A 14,161-nucleotide genomic window follows, 5' to 3' on the forward strand; every position below is an offset into this window, starting at 1 on the left:
GCAGCTCAGGCAAGTTCCTGGGCTGCATCTGGACCTACACCATGGCCACGGCAACCCTGGACCCTCAACCCAACGACCCAGGCCAGGGACTGAACCCGCGTCCTCACAGAGACAACGTCTGGTCCTTGACCTGCTGAGTCACAACGGGAACTCCAGCCCCCGAGATGTTCAACTCCCACTTAAAAGTAAACTGTGCACTGTGGTTGGAGTTTCAGCAAGTGTTTAATTCTGCGTGGCTTCTGAAGCAGGCAACACAGAGCGAGACGCAGCAAATGCCCCGTGCGGGGGCTGAGACCTGGCGGACGGGGAAGGACACAGGCCGAGCCCTGGGGTTACGGATTAGCGTCAACAGTACTGGCACCAAGTGCTGATAAATAACTTAAACCTTACAAAACGGGAGGCGGGCGGCTAGATGGCGGCGGGCTCCTCGGGGCCGCGGTGCTGCACGGGCTCCAGCTGGCCGGCCTCCGACACCTCGAAGCTGGCCTTGTACTTGGCCAGGATCTTCATGAGGGGCCGCAGCTTGAGCCACCACTGCTCCTTGGGGATCCTGTGCCTGCAGAGAAGGGCGTGGGTCAGCCAGGGGCAGGGGCCCCCCGCCCCCCCAAGGCAGCCGGGCCCCCTGTACTCACTCGAAGTCCGTCTCCTTCTTCAGCTCCGCCACAGGTTGGAAGACAAGGTTTCGTTTGCTGATTCCCAGCACGCAGATGGAATCATCGCTCACGAATCTTTTTCCTGAAAAAGACGGAAGCTCCAGGTGAGGAAATGAAGGGGTGAAATAGGATAGGGGCACAAGTAGCCAAGGTCCGGGGTGAAGAGGGTGAGACGTGCTGCCGGTGTTGAAAAGAGGGTATTTCCATTTTCCGAATTTTCTGAAAATTTAGAGGAATAGGAAAATGTCTAGAAATTACAGTGAGAAAGATTGAAGAAAAAGGGCGTTCCCGTCGTGGCTCAGCAGACATGACCTTGACTAGTATCCATGAGGATGTGGGTTCGATTCCTGGCCTCGCTCAGGGGTTAAGGATCCAGCGTTGCTGTGGCTGTGGTGTAGGTCCCAGATGTGGCTTGGGTCTCACATTGCTGCGGCTGTGTCTGGCAGCTGTAGCTCCGATTCGACCCCTAGCCTGGGAACTTTAATATGCTGCCAGTGTGGCCCTAAAAAACAAAATAAAAACCCACAAGCAGGTCTAAAAACAGAAGTTCAGAAATTCAGCAGCTCTCCCTGCAGAGAAAGCAGAGCTCTGATGAGGTGTCATAGGGAAGTTTATCCAACATCCTTAAACAAGATCCCATCTTAGGAATGACCCCGCCGCCCCAGGGAACCCCCAGACCTCTTAGAAAGCTCGAACACACCTGCCCCCACGTGAGGACGGGTGGGCAAGTCACAGAGCTGGCATGCTCATGGCAAGTGCACGCCAGGAAGGCAAGGTGGGCTCAGCACTAGGGCGGGACCGTCTCATTCGATGCTGAAGTGTGTAAAACCTGACGACGGAAAAAATAGCTCGCGAACATCTCAGTATCCAGGGTCTCTCAGAGACCAGCGGCAAACAGTAAATGGCAGACCGACTTCAGTCGCATATCAGTAAGAATTCCCAGTCACGAAGCACTGAAGGTGACACATTCCCACCAAGGTGGGGACCAGACAGGACTTCTGTCCCCGCGTCTGTCGGACCCCCCTGGACTGAACACAGACACCTGCCCAAAAGTATCAAGGAAAAGACCAAAGGCTGCAGACACGCTTCACGAGTGGAAGCAAAACCGGATCTACAAGCAGCGTGTAGCGTCACCGACGGCGAAGTCAGCGAGCACGAGTGAGGTGTATCCGTCCATCAGCAGCCAGAACTGTTAACGCTGCAACCAGGGTCCGGACGGAGGAGGAGCAGGACAGGGCACTCAGCTTCCACCACAAACACGTAAAACCCCCCCACGTGTACGACAGTTGACACAAACGTCTACTTAACGCGCACAGAAGACCTCAGACCTCCAACGGCCAAGCGACACTCCATATGATGCGGTGGAAAAAAGGAAAATAAAGGAATCGGACGGGATGGGCAGTCCGAGCGGGAGCCGTGAAAGAGGGAAGGAGCCCACGGCCTGGGAGGCCACGTAACTGATAGGAGAGCAGCCGGGATGGAAGGGGAACCTCAGAGCCCCCCCGACCGTTGCTGCCACCACCCCGGACACCACAGCCTGAGACCCTCGTGTGGGGGCTGGGTGCTGAGATTCAGGCTTCAGAGCTCGTTTCCAGGGTGGGCTGTGTGGAGACAGCCCGGGGGCGCTGGGGAGCAGAGCAGCTGAGGAGGCAGCTGGACCACACAGGAATGGCCTTCTCTGCACGCGCCAGCTCCCAGGGTGGCAGGGTGCCTCTCACAGGGCTGAGGGGGTGGGTGCAAGCCACCACAGCCATCTTGGACTCCTGGGGTGGCCGTGCCCCCCACCACCACTCAATGTCGCCTGAACAGACATTACCTGCAGCCCCAGCCACCTCGGGGGTCGTCGCCAGGAGGTCACGGCAACCGAAGGCCACCCGTTGCCCTCAGTCCCTGGGAGACACACACGTCCTGCTGTTGCCACTGCCAAAGGCTCTGGGCACTGCCTCCACCTCCCCAAGGGTCCTTGCCAACACCGTGTCAAGGGCCCAGCAACCAGGCACCAGCTCCAGGCCCTGCCCAGTGCCCCCGTCTTCCTGGCAGTAGGCTGTACACTGGACCCCATCGAGGGCCAAGAGCCTGCATCCGCTGAGGAGAGATGGCACACGTCAAACCAAAAGCAGCCCCCACATCAAAAAACCAGTCAGCCTTCACAAGCCACCTGGGGCGCCCCTCCATATAAACAGCCCTCCCAAACCGCAGTCCATAACTTTTTCCCTAAACTCACAGAAGAACAGTGTAAGCAAAATGAAGATGCTTAGGAACCATTCCTGGTTAAAAGACCAGGAGAATTCCCCTCAAGGAGCAAACAATGAATCAGACCTCTGCGGTCTAACAGACCCCAAGTTCAAAAACGAGACAGTGAAAACCCTGAAGGAGTTAAGAGCAGATGTGAGCAGTAATGCAGATTCCTTTAGAAAGAACTGGAAACTGCAGGGACGAGCCAAGAGAAATTAGAAAATTCATTTGCAGAGACTCGAGCTGAGTTAAAGGCACTAAAGAGCAGAATGAATAATGCAGAGGAACGAATAAATGACTTGGAAGATAGAATAATGGAAATCGCCCAGTCAGGGCGGCAGGTCGAAAACCAAAAGAGAAAACAGGAAAGCAATATAAGAGATCGATGGGATAATATAAAGTGGGCCAATCCATGCATAACAGGGATTCCAGAAGGACAAGGAAAAGGGTATTGAAAATGCATTTGGAAAGGAGTTCCCATTGTGCCTCGGTGGAAGTGAACCTGACATATCCATGAGGATGCAGGTTTGCTCCCTGGCCTTGCTCAGTGGCTTAGGCCAGGTGGTGTCATACGCTGAGGTGTAGTTCACAGCTGTGACTTGGGTCCCACGTTCCTGTGGCGTAGGCCAGTAGCTGCAGCTCTGATTTGAACCCCAGACTCGTAATTTCCATATGCCGCACATGTGGCCCTAAAAAGCAAAAAAAGGAGAAAGAAAAGAAAATATATTTGAAGAAATTGTGGCTGAAAACTTTCCAAAATCTAAAGGAAGCAGATACCAAGATACAGGAAGCACAAACAAGTGGAACCCAAACATACCCACACAAAAACATATTGTAATAAAGACAGAAAAAGTTAAAGCTAAAGAGAGGATTCTAAAGGCAGCAATAGGAAAACAAAGATTTAATTATACGGGAACCCCCATAAGGCTATCGGCTGATTTCACTACAGAAACACTACAGGCCAGAAGAGAGTGACAAGTTCTGAAAGGGAAAAATCGCACCTTAGAATACTCTACCCAGCAAGAGTATCATTTAAAACAGAAAGTCTTTATTTCTCCAATAATCAAAAACTAAAATACTGAACCCATTCTAAAAGAAATACTGAAAGGTCTCCTCTCAACAGGAAAGAAGTAAGAAGACAGAGGATGGAGGAAATCACAGCTGGAAAGCAATCACTTACATAAGCCGGTACACAGAACTGAAAGGAAGGAAAACAAAACCCTGCATGTAAAAGCAAGAATAAACATAAGGAACAGCAAGAAGATGAAGGCGAAGAGGCACCAAAGGCCATCAAACCATAAAACGTGGGCAGGGAGAGTGAGAACATGGACACTTTCTAAGAGTATGTTTGAGCCTGTGTGACCATCGGGCTAAGCAAGCAGATAAAGGAAGGGGTTAAAACACTTGAGAAAACAGGGCAACGACAAACCCAAACCAAACAATACATTCACCAAAACGAAAAAAGAAGGGGACACAGGCGTGAGAAAATCATCCAACCAACAAAAGAAAGGAACAAAGAAGAAACAGAATCAACTGGAAAATACCGTTTAAAAGGGCAATTAATATTTATCACGAACCACCTTAAATGTCAGTGAACGGAAGGCTCCAATCAAAAGACATGGAATGGAAGACTGGACGAAAAAACAAGAGCCTGCCATCTGCTGTCTGCAGGAGACTCACCTTAGAACACACCTTAGGACACATAAAAATAGAAGGGGGAATGGAAACGCTATTTCATGCGAATGGAAATGGCAGGAAAGCAGCAGCTGCAATACTCACATCAGCCAAAATAGACTGTAAAACACAGCCCATAAAGAATGACAAAGAAGGACCCTCTTTAATGATGAAAGGATCAATCCAGAAGAGGACGTTATATTCGTCAATACATATGCCCCTAATACAGCAGCTCCCAAATACACACAACAAATACTAACAGACAGAACAGGAGAAATTGGCGGGAATACGATCATAGCAGGAGACAAACCAACACCCCTCTCACATCGATGGACAGAGCCTCTGGACAGAAAGTCCGTACGGCAACACAAGATCCTAAATTATGCCAATAGAGCAGTTAGAGTTCATTGATTTTTCAGGGCATGACATCCAAAAACCCCCAGACTATGTATTCTCTTCAAGTTCACACGAACGTTCTCTAGGACGGACCACATACCGGGGCGTGGAACAGCCTCAACCAATTTAAGGGTGTAGAAATTATTTCAAGCATTTTCTCTGATCAAAATGGCATGAAACTAGAAATCAACCACAGGAAAAATGTGAAAAACTGACCACATGGAGATGAAACAACATGCTACTAAAAAACAAAACAAAACAAAAAACAGGTCAGTAAGGAACTCAAAAAGGAAATTAAAAAACACCTTGAGACAGACGGCAATGAAAACACGACATTCAACATCGATAGGGAGCTGCGAAAGCGGCTCTTCACAGGGAGTTCACAGTGATACAGACCCTCCTTATAAAAGAAAAATCTCAAATCAGTAACCTAACCTGCTGCCTAAAAGAAGTAGAAAAAGAACAAACAAAACCTAAAGTCAGCAGACGGAAGGAAACAGATCTGAGAGGAAATCAATAAAACGGAAATTAAAAGATCAATAGGAAAAAATCAATAAAACCAAGAGCTGGTTCGTTGAAAGGGTAAACAAATCAATAAAACCAAGAGCTGGTTCGTTGAAAGGGTAAACGAAACTGACCAGCCTCTGGTCACACCAAGGAGAGAGAACCCGAAGAAACAAAATAAATTAACAAGGAGGAAGCAGTGGACACTGCAGAAATACACACACACACACAAGAGAATTCTATGCAAAATTACATGCCTAAAGCCCTGACAATGTAGAAGAAATGGACAACTTTCTAGAGACACACAGCCCACCAAAATGGAATGAAAAAGAAAGAATTTGAACAGACCAAGCACTAGAAATGAAATTGAATATGTAATAAAAACATTCCCTGCAGAGCAGAAATTGACAGAACAATGTAAATCACTTATATTTTAAAAATTAAAAAAAAAAAAACCAAAACACTCCCTACAGGAGTTCCTGTACTGGCTCAGTGGTAACGAACCCATCTAGTATCCGTAAGGATGAGGGTTCGATCCCTGGCCTTGCTCAGTAGGTTAAGGATGCGGCACTGCCATGAGCTGTGGTCACAGACATGGCTCAAACCCTGCGTTGCTGGGGCTGTGGTGTAGGCTGGCAGCTGGGAACCTCCGTATGTCACAGGCGCAGTCCTAAAAATACCAACCAAACAAAACCCCCCAAACACTCCCTACCAACAAAAGGCCAGAACCAGATGGCTTCACAGGCAAGTGTCCATTGACAGATGAATGGATTAGGAAGATGTGGTACAGATACACAATGGAATACTACTCAGCCATAAAAAGAACAAAATAATGCCATTTGCATCAACATGGATGGAACTAGAGATTCTCATACTAAGTGAAGCCAGAAAGAGAAAGACAAATACCATACATCACTTTGTAAAACAATGGCACAGATGAACCCATCTACAGCACAGACAGACTCACAGATGAGGACAACGGACTTGCAGTTGCCAAGGGAGAGGGCGAGGGAGGGGGTGGGATGGACGGGGAGTTTGGGGTGGAGGTGCAAACAATTCCATTGAGAATGGGTAGGCAACGAGGCCCTGCCTGCCGTACAGCACGTGGAACTATGTCCAGTCAGCTAAGATACAACATGATGGAAGATGATATAAGACAAAGAATGTACGTGTATGTATGACTGGGTCGCTCTCCTGTACAGTCGAAATTGACAGAATACTGTAAATCAACTAAGCCGCCAAAAAAAAAAGTGAAAAATTTTAATACCATTTACAATAATATATTTTAAGATCACTGTCAGAAATAAACTTATGAAAAGACTATGTAAAATAATATTTTAATAAGATAAAAAGGTCTGACTATGTGGAAGGAGAAAATGTTCATGAGTTGAAACGCAGTGTTGTTTAGTGGCCAGTTCTTCCTCCGAATGATTTGCTAAGTGTCATCTTCCTTTCCCTCCAGCCCAATTAAACAGCATAGCTGATGGATCTTGACACGAAGGGCCAAGAAAAGCCAGACCTGGAAGAGGCCCAGGAGGGACATGCCTACCAGTAACTGTTCACAGAACCGGAATATTGGCAAGCATCCATAACTGAACGCCAAGAAATGAACCAACAATCCAGAAATAGTCCCTAGGTTGGGACACTGATCCACGAGGGAGATTATACTGCAGAGTAGGAAAAAAGGGGTTTTTCCACGAATGGCACCCAAATAGTTATCCGCATGGAAGAAAGTTAGACCTTGAACTTCTCATGACTTCAAGTGGATTAAAGAACTAAAGCTAAAAGGCAACTATCTGAGTAAGGCAAAAGCGCAAACTCAAGGACAAGGTCGTGAGTCTGCTAGTACAGTTAAGAGTTCCAGGTTGAAAGACTCCTTGCAGAAAATGACAAGCTTTGTCCCAAGTGTGAGATGTCTGTGTCACGTGACTGACGATATAAAATAAATTTCCTAGAACATAAAGTATTGGAGTTCCCACTGTGGTACAGTGGGTTAAGAACCTGACTGCAGCAGCTCAGCTTGCTGCAGACCTGAGGATTCAATCCCCGGCCCGGGGCAGTGGGTTAAAGGATCCAGTATTTCCAAAGCCTAGGTTTCAGCTGTGGCGCAGATTCAGTCCGTGGCCTGGGAACTTCCCTCTGCCGTGGGTGTGACCATCAGAAAAAAAAAGTGTTTTTTTTTTTTTTAATTTAAAAATCCTGGAGTTCCCATCGTGGCTCAGCAGTTAATGAACCCGACTAGCATCCTTGAGGATGTGGGTTTGATCCCTGACCTCGCTCAGTGGGTTAAGGATCCTGCATTGCTGTGAGCTGTGGTGTAGGTCAAAGATGCGGCTCGGATCCCGCGTTGCTGTGGCTGTGGTGTAGGCTGACGGATCCAGCTCTGACTTGACCCCTAGCCTGGGAACCTCCACATGCCGCGGGTGCGGCCCTAAAAAGACCAAAGGACAAACTAAATAAATAAATTTTAAAATCTTATAACCAAAACATTTTTAAACCTAAGAAATGATATAAACAAAAAATCATAAAATAAACCGGAAGAGGTGGCAGAAGAAACAGGAATATTCCATATGCACCAAGGGCCCTGCATTTCCTTCTTCACTTAGAGCCTAAAGCTCTTAAAGCCACAGCCGGCCTGGCTCATGGCCCATCACAGCAGAGGTCAAAGGGCACGGGCCGGGTGGTGCCCAGGGTGGGAGATCTTGGGGCCCACGGGGGAGCGTGGGCTGGAGACTGGATTGGAGAACCGGCCCCACTGGGCCTGTGCATCAGCCTGGACTCCCCCCGACGGCGTGCGCCTGAGAGTGGGAGCCGGGCAGGCCGAGGGTTGGGGGGGGTCCCGGCGACGCGCCTCCCAGAAACCTGCGCCGAGGCTGAACCCCAAGCAGGTCCTGGGGAAACGCGCACCGCGCCTCCATTCACAGGAACCAAAATGCAGGAAGGTTGGAAGGTTTTCCGATTTCTAGGTCTCTTTAGGGCCGCACCTGCGGCATATGAAGGTTCCCGGGTTAGGGATCTAATCGGAGCTGCAGCTGCCGGTCTACGCCACAGCCACGCAACGCGGGATCCTTAACCTTCTGAGTGAGGCTGGGGATCAAACCTGCATCCTCCTGGATTCTAGTCGGGTTCTTAAGCTGCTGAGCCACGACGGGAACTCCCAAGCTTTGGAAGGTTTAACCCTACAGAGCAAAACCCTAAAGCAAAGCTAGGCTGTGACGTCACCAAACCCGTGTGGCTGTGGGGCAGCGAGGCCCGGGGGAGATGGTCTCGGCGCCACCCCCCTTGTCATTTTCTCCACAGACAGGTCGCGAGGGGATCCGTGGAGACGCCAAGTGTTGTGAGCCAGTTCAGAGCATCCTTGAAGCAAAGCATTAACCAAGGGAAGAGCGCGCCGGGGTCGTGCTAATGGAGCCTCCCACGCGGGCGCTTCCCTTAAAGGAAGGAGTGGCGTTTGTTCCTGCTTCCAACCCGAGCAGCATCTAGGAGGGGTCGGCAGCCCCGCCCACCCCAGCACAGGCTCTCCCGGCGCGAGGCCGCCCACCCCCGCTCCGTACCTTTCCCCAGAGACTCCTTCAGCTTCGAGCTGATCCACTGCATGGCTCTGGCCGAAATTTTGGTTCCGAAGTTTCTATCAAACGGAGAAGGCGCCCCACCCTGTTGGTGGCGAGAGTGACATGACTGTTATTACCTGCAGAACCTTCCTGGCTCTAGCTTTTAAAATGGAATAGAAATTAAAGTCACTATTGAACAAAAGTTACACGGTATTTCTGAGAGACTCCAGTGCGTAAGGATGGCTTTCGGTTTTGTTTGGTTTTGGTTTTGCCTGTTTCTGTCTCCCTGTGTACAGTTGGGCCCAGGCAAACCAAAGCACAGCCTGTAACGCCTGCGGCCGAAGCTCCGCCCGTCAGACACAGCAGTGCTCCCCGCCCCCAGATGAGGCTTTTAATCAAGCGGCTGCTCAAGTAGCATCTTTGTTATTTCAGAATCTTCATCAGGATTCCTTAACCTTGTTTCGGGGGAGGTGGGAGGGGAGTGTCACAGCTCCTTTAAGAATCTGATCAAGGAAACGAATCTGATTAGCATCTGCAAGGACGCAGGTTCAATTCCTGGCCTCGCTCAGTGGGTTAAAGATCCGGCGTTGCCCTGAGCTGTGGTGTAGCTCGCAGCCACAGCTCGGATCTGGCGTTGCTGTGGCTCTGGTGTAGGTTGGCAGCTACAGCTCCAACTGGACCCCTGGCCTGGGAACTTCCATGTGCTGTGGGTGTGGCCCTAAAAAGACAAGGACAAAAAAAAAAAAAAAAGCAAATGATCAACTCTGTGGGCTTCACAAAAATGTACACGTGTGATTTCAGGAGACTGAGTGAATCGATGGGCCCCGGCCACACATTCCTGAGACCCCGGGACTGAGAGGAGGTGATGGGCTGAGGCCAGGCCTGCGGGAAGGAGACTGTCCCTGACTCCACGCACGTGGCCTGCTCACATCCTACCCTTCAAGTCACCCTGATTTTGTGCACCTCTCAAATACGTATCATTTGTCTGATATCCGCCCCCCGCCCCCGTCACCCACCACATTCAGAAGATCCCGGGCCAGGGTCCACTTAACCGCGTCACTATTTACGTGAAAGTTGACGATTTTCCTTGAAAAGCCTTTGCCCAAACACCGTCAACAATGGAAAGAATCCCCGCAGCGGGTGATGCTGGTGTAACCGAGACACAGTTCAGATGTTGATTTCAGTCATCCTGGCGCTCACTCTCGAGCACCCTTTCTTCCAAAGTGGCTAAAACAAGACCCGCCGCTGAACAGCTCCGCGGCCCGGCTGCCCGCGCTCCGCGCCCACCTGCTGCATGTGGCCCAGCACGTTCTTCCTGCAGTCGAACACCCCCCTGCCCTCCTCCGAGTAGAGCTGGTAGATGAAGTCGGTGGTGTAGTTCTCGCTGCAGCTCTCGTTCCTGAAACACACGGAGCGCACGCGCCCGTCGGCTCGGCCCTGCCCGCGGCCCTCCTTAAAGAACCACCCGCAGCGCCTTCAAGACAACCGACTACGAAGCAAAGGCGAATTTATAAAACTCTCCCGGAATTACTTCAACGCCTGCGAGTCTGAACACGAGGCACAGAGCCTGCTCCCTGGCGTCGGGGGCTGGGGCGGTGCCGAGAGGTGTGGCTCGCGAGGCCTGAGGAGATGCTGTTTCCGAGAAGCCAGGCCCTGCCCTCACCCGAGCACGAGCCCCCCTCACCCGAGCACGAGCCCCCCTCACCCGAGCACGAGCCCCCCCTCACCCGAGCACGAGCCCCCCCATCCGAGCACGAGCCCCCCCCTCACCCGAGCACGAGCCCCCCCACCCGAGCACGAGCCCCCCCTCACCCGAGCACGAGCCCCCCCCCCCCCCCCCCCCCCCCCCCCCCCCCCCCCGAGCACGAGCCCCCCCTCACCCGAGCACGAGCCCCCCCCCCACCCGAGCACGAGCCCCCCCACCCGAGCACGAGCCCCCCCTCACCCGAGCACGAGCCCCCCCACCCGAGCACGAGCCCCCCCTCACCCGAGCACGAGCCCCCCCCACCCGAGCACGAGCCCCCCCTCACCCGAGCACGAGCCCCCCCTCACCCGAGCACGACCCCCCCCACCCGAGCACGAGCCCCCCTCACCCGAGCACGAGCCCCCCCTCACCCGAGCACGAGCCCCCCCTCACCCGAGCACGAGCCCCCCACCCGAGCACGAGCCCCCCCTCACCTGAGCACGAGCCCCCTCTGGATGGTGGTTTTCATCTTCTCCGTCAGGTGCTCCACGTTGGACTAGGAGAGAGTGTCCGTTAGGGAACCGCTGCGCTGGGTGCCCTCCGACCCCAGGTGTGCATGTGGTGGCCAGAGCTCCCCAGGTGGAGGAGGGGACAGCAGACAGGGGACACATCAGCCCGTGGCAGAGGCCACGGAAAAATAACCCAGCAGCCCACGGAGGCCACGTTGCGGGGGGCAGGGGGCTGGTCACGGGTCAATGCCACACACAGCGTCCCCGGGATGCTGCCCAGGAGGCAGGCTCCCCTTGCGCACATCGGGGTGTGTGCGCTGCGCGTCCCTAAGGCCCATCCCTCCCGCCACTGCTCCTGGTCTCCAGGGGGATGTTCCGTCTCAGAGGAGGATAACCACTGCACATGGAAACTCCCAGGCCCAAGCGGGGCACACGTGTGCCTTGAGAGAGGGGGTGTGCAAAACGGCAGGGAGTCACATAGTTTTTAAGGAAGCACGCTGCCGGAAGAGACCTGGCCGTGTCCCCAGGGGTGCAGGGCCTCGGCAGAGGGCGCTGACTGCCCCCCCCCCCGACGGAAAGCCTACACCCTCGGGTTTAGGAGCAGCAGGTGCCCTGGACTGAGTCTGTCCGGCTGTCACCCCGTCACTGAGGAGAGAGCTCTGACACCTGTCGCTGGCCTCGACGACGCGGGGTGGGGGGCGCCCGAGTCCTGGCGCGTCACCCGTGCCCCCGCCACCCCCTCACAGCAGCGGCCTGGGGACCCCCGGGAGTCGGCGGCGCACCTGCAGGTCCCGGATGTCGAAGGGCTCCTCGAAGATGTAGGCGGCGTCGGCGCCGGCCGCCAGCGCCCCCATGTTGGCCAGGTAGCCGCAGAAGCCGCCCATGGTCTCGATGATGAACACGCGGCGCTTGGTCCCGCTCGCCGACTGCTTGATGCGGTCGCACGTCTGCACAGAGGGGCGCCGTCAGGGGGCGCGGGACGCGGCCACGCCGCCCGGCCCTGACCTCGGGCGGGGCGCTGCCCAGCTCGTCAGCCGGTCAGTGGGACGGCCCCTGGTTTTCTTCGGAAAAGCCCCAGGTCGCTTGGGCCTGGTCGTGCTCACTGTACCCACAACCGACGGCCCCAGGCATCCTGCAGACACGGAGGGCGCTTACCCAGTAAGCGCCCACAGGGGCACACAGACCCACGCAGCCGCTGTCCCCGCCCTGGGGACCCGCAAGGCCTGGTCCTTCCACCACGGGTGCTGGGCCCACAGGAGCCTCCCCTCCCCCGCCCGCTCCTGGGGCTGGATGGAGGACGCCCAGGTCCTCGTCCCTGGAGCCTGCGACTGTCCCCTTGGGGGGGTGACATCCAGGACTCTGAGATGGGGGATTATCCTGGGTCACCCAGCCGTCTAACATGCCATCACAAGTGTCCTTGTACAAAGGGGCGGGGTGGAGGCCAGGGGACACCAGAGCAGGACGCTGTGCTGTGGGTCCTGCAGACGAGGATGTGGCCGGGGGCCGGGCAGCTGCTGAAGCTGGGAGTGGGACCCCCGGGCCCAGTCGGCACCTCGTGTTCGCCCCATGAGGCTGGCCTCGGGCTCAGGCCTCCAGAACCGAGAGGGCACGTGTGTTGTTGGCGGTCACTGGTGGTGCCAGCCCAGTCTGGGTCACTTCCTCGGGAACCACCTGGTCTCAAGGACCACACAGTCCCCCGCCAGGAGCTCTGGTGACACCCGGCGGCCTCGCTCCACAGGAATCACCACAGCATGTGTTTCTGCCACCGTCCGAGTGACCGTGATGGGGGAGGGGCTTCTCACTAGATGGAAAGTTCCCTGAGGACGGGACCTGCGGGCTGGGCTCCTACGGGCCACGCCTGGCGGCGGCGGCGCTCAGTGGGTGACGAGGAAGGAAAGAAAAGCGGGAGTCACCCTTCCCCACAGTCGGCCCGTCGAGGGTGGTGGTGGGGCTGCCCACAGCTCTGAGTCCGGTGTGGAATCCTGGGTGGGGAGGGGGTGGGCTCGAGGCCCAGGCTCGTGTCTCTGGGGAAGGTGGGCTCGTGTGCCGACCGTGTGACACCCCAACTCTGGGACTTTAACCCAGAGCCCTGCGCTCCCCCCCAAAGAGCATCCTGATGAGCAAACAGGCTCAGCCTCAGCTTGGCCACTCCTGACTCTCCGCTCCCTTTGACGGACCCCCCACCCGAGTAATCAGACCGACTTAATCAAAATTCAGCTGCCGAGAAGCTCTGAGCCCTGGGAGCGGAGGCAGGAAGAAGTCACGCCAACGCGACTCCTGCCATCCTCCTAGGGCTTAGGCTGGGAAGTCCTGGACGCCTAGGGGGCTTAGCAGTGCGGGGGGCATCAGGTGCAGAGGGGAGACCCCCAGGGCCAGGGGACAGAACTGGGGGTCTTCACAGGGCCCTGTACACGGCATTCAAACACTTAACCCCCATCCCCACATGGCCTCTGTCCCAGAGGAACTGGGGGGTAGTGCAGCCCACCCCAGCTGCAGGTCACAGGGCACATAGGTTCCTTCCTTTCCTGACCCAGCAGTCCAGTCACACACATTCCTCTCCTGACCCAGCCTGACACCCAAGGTGGAGAGTCACCGCCACGAAGGCAGAGATGAGCCTGTCATCACCTGCCAGCAAAGCCGCTCCCGTGAGGCCAGGCGCCTGCGTCTCGGCACCGGCCCAGAGCTGCCCGGACCCAGACCACGGGCAGGAAGACCTGCTCCACCGCGGGGATGACGGCAAGCGGCCCGGGTGCGAGGGCTCCTGGGTGGTGCTTGGGTGTCAAGGCCCTTTCCAAAGGCTCTCTCCCTGACCAGCTTGTGTCTGAGGCCCAAACGCATCTGCTCTAAAAATAGCAGGTCCTTCCGCCCGGCCTCATCCAATTACTCAGCGGGCTGACAAGTAAGAGGCCTCAGGACCCGGCTGCTGGCGCTTGGGGTTGGGGGGAGGGGGCGGCA

At 54.7% G+C, this 14,161-nt stretch overlaps 1 protein-coding gene across 1 annotated transcript in view; it reads right to left on the reverse strand.

Moving 5' to 3' along the window:
* PFKP (phosphofructokinase, platelet) overlaps nucleotides 204-14,161 on the reverse strand; it is a 59,685-nt gene continuing 45,727 nt past the window's right edge. Inside the window, exons 17-22 of the mRNA XM_021065066.1 lie at nucleotides 11,989-12,153; nucleotides 11,192-11,253; nucleotides 10,301-10,412; nucleotides 9,017-9,116; nucleotides 633-735; nucleotides 204-556 (exon numbers count right to left, since the gene is read on the reverse strand). Of these exons, the coding sequence (XP_020920725.1) occupies nucleotides 409-556; nucleotides 633-735; nucleotides 9,017-9,116; nucleotides 10,301-10,412; nucleotides 11,192-11,253; nucleotides 11,989-12,153 (690 nt within the window). The 3' untranslated portion in view covers nucleotides 204-408. The remainder of the gene's footprint in view (nucleotides 557-632; nucleotides 736-9,016; nucleotides 9,117-10,300; nucleotides 10,413-11,191; nucleotides 11,254-11,988; nucleotides 12,154-14,161) is intronic.

This window comes from Sus scrofa, chromosome 10, assembly GCF_000003025.6.
Source record: "Sus scrofa isolate TJ Tabasco breed Duroc chromosome 10, Sscrofa11.1, whole genome shotgun sequence".
NCBI lineage: Eukaryota > Metazoa > Chordata > Mammalia > Artiodactyla > Suidae > Sus > Sus scrofa.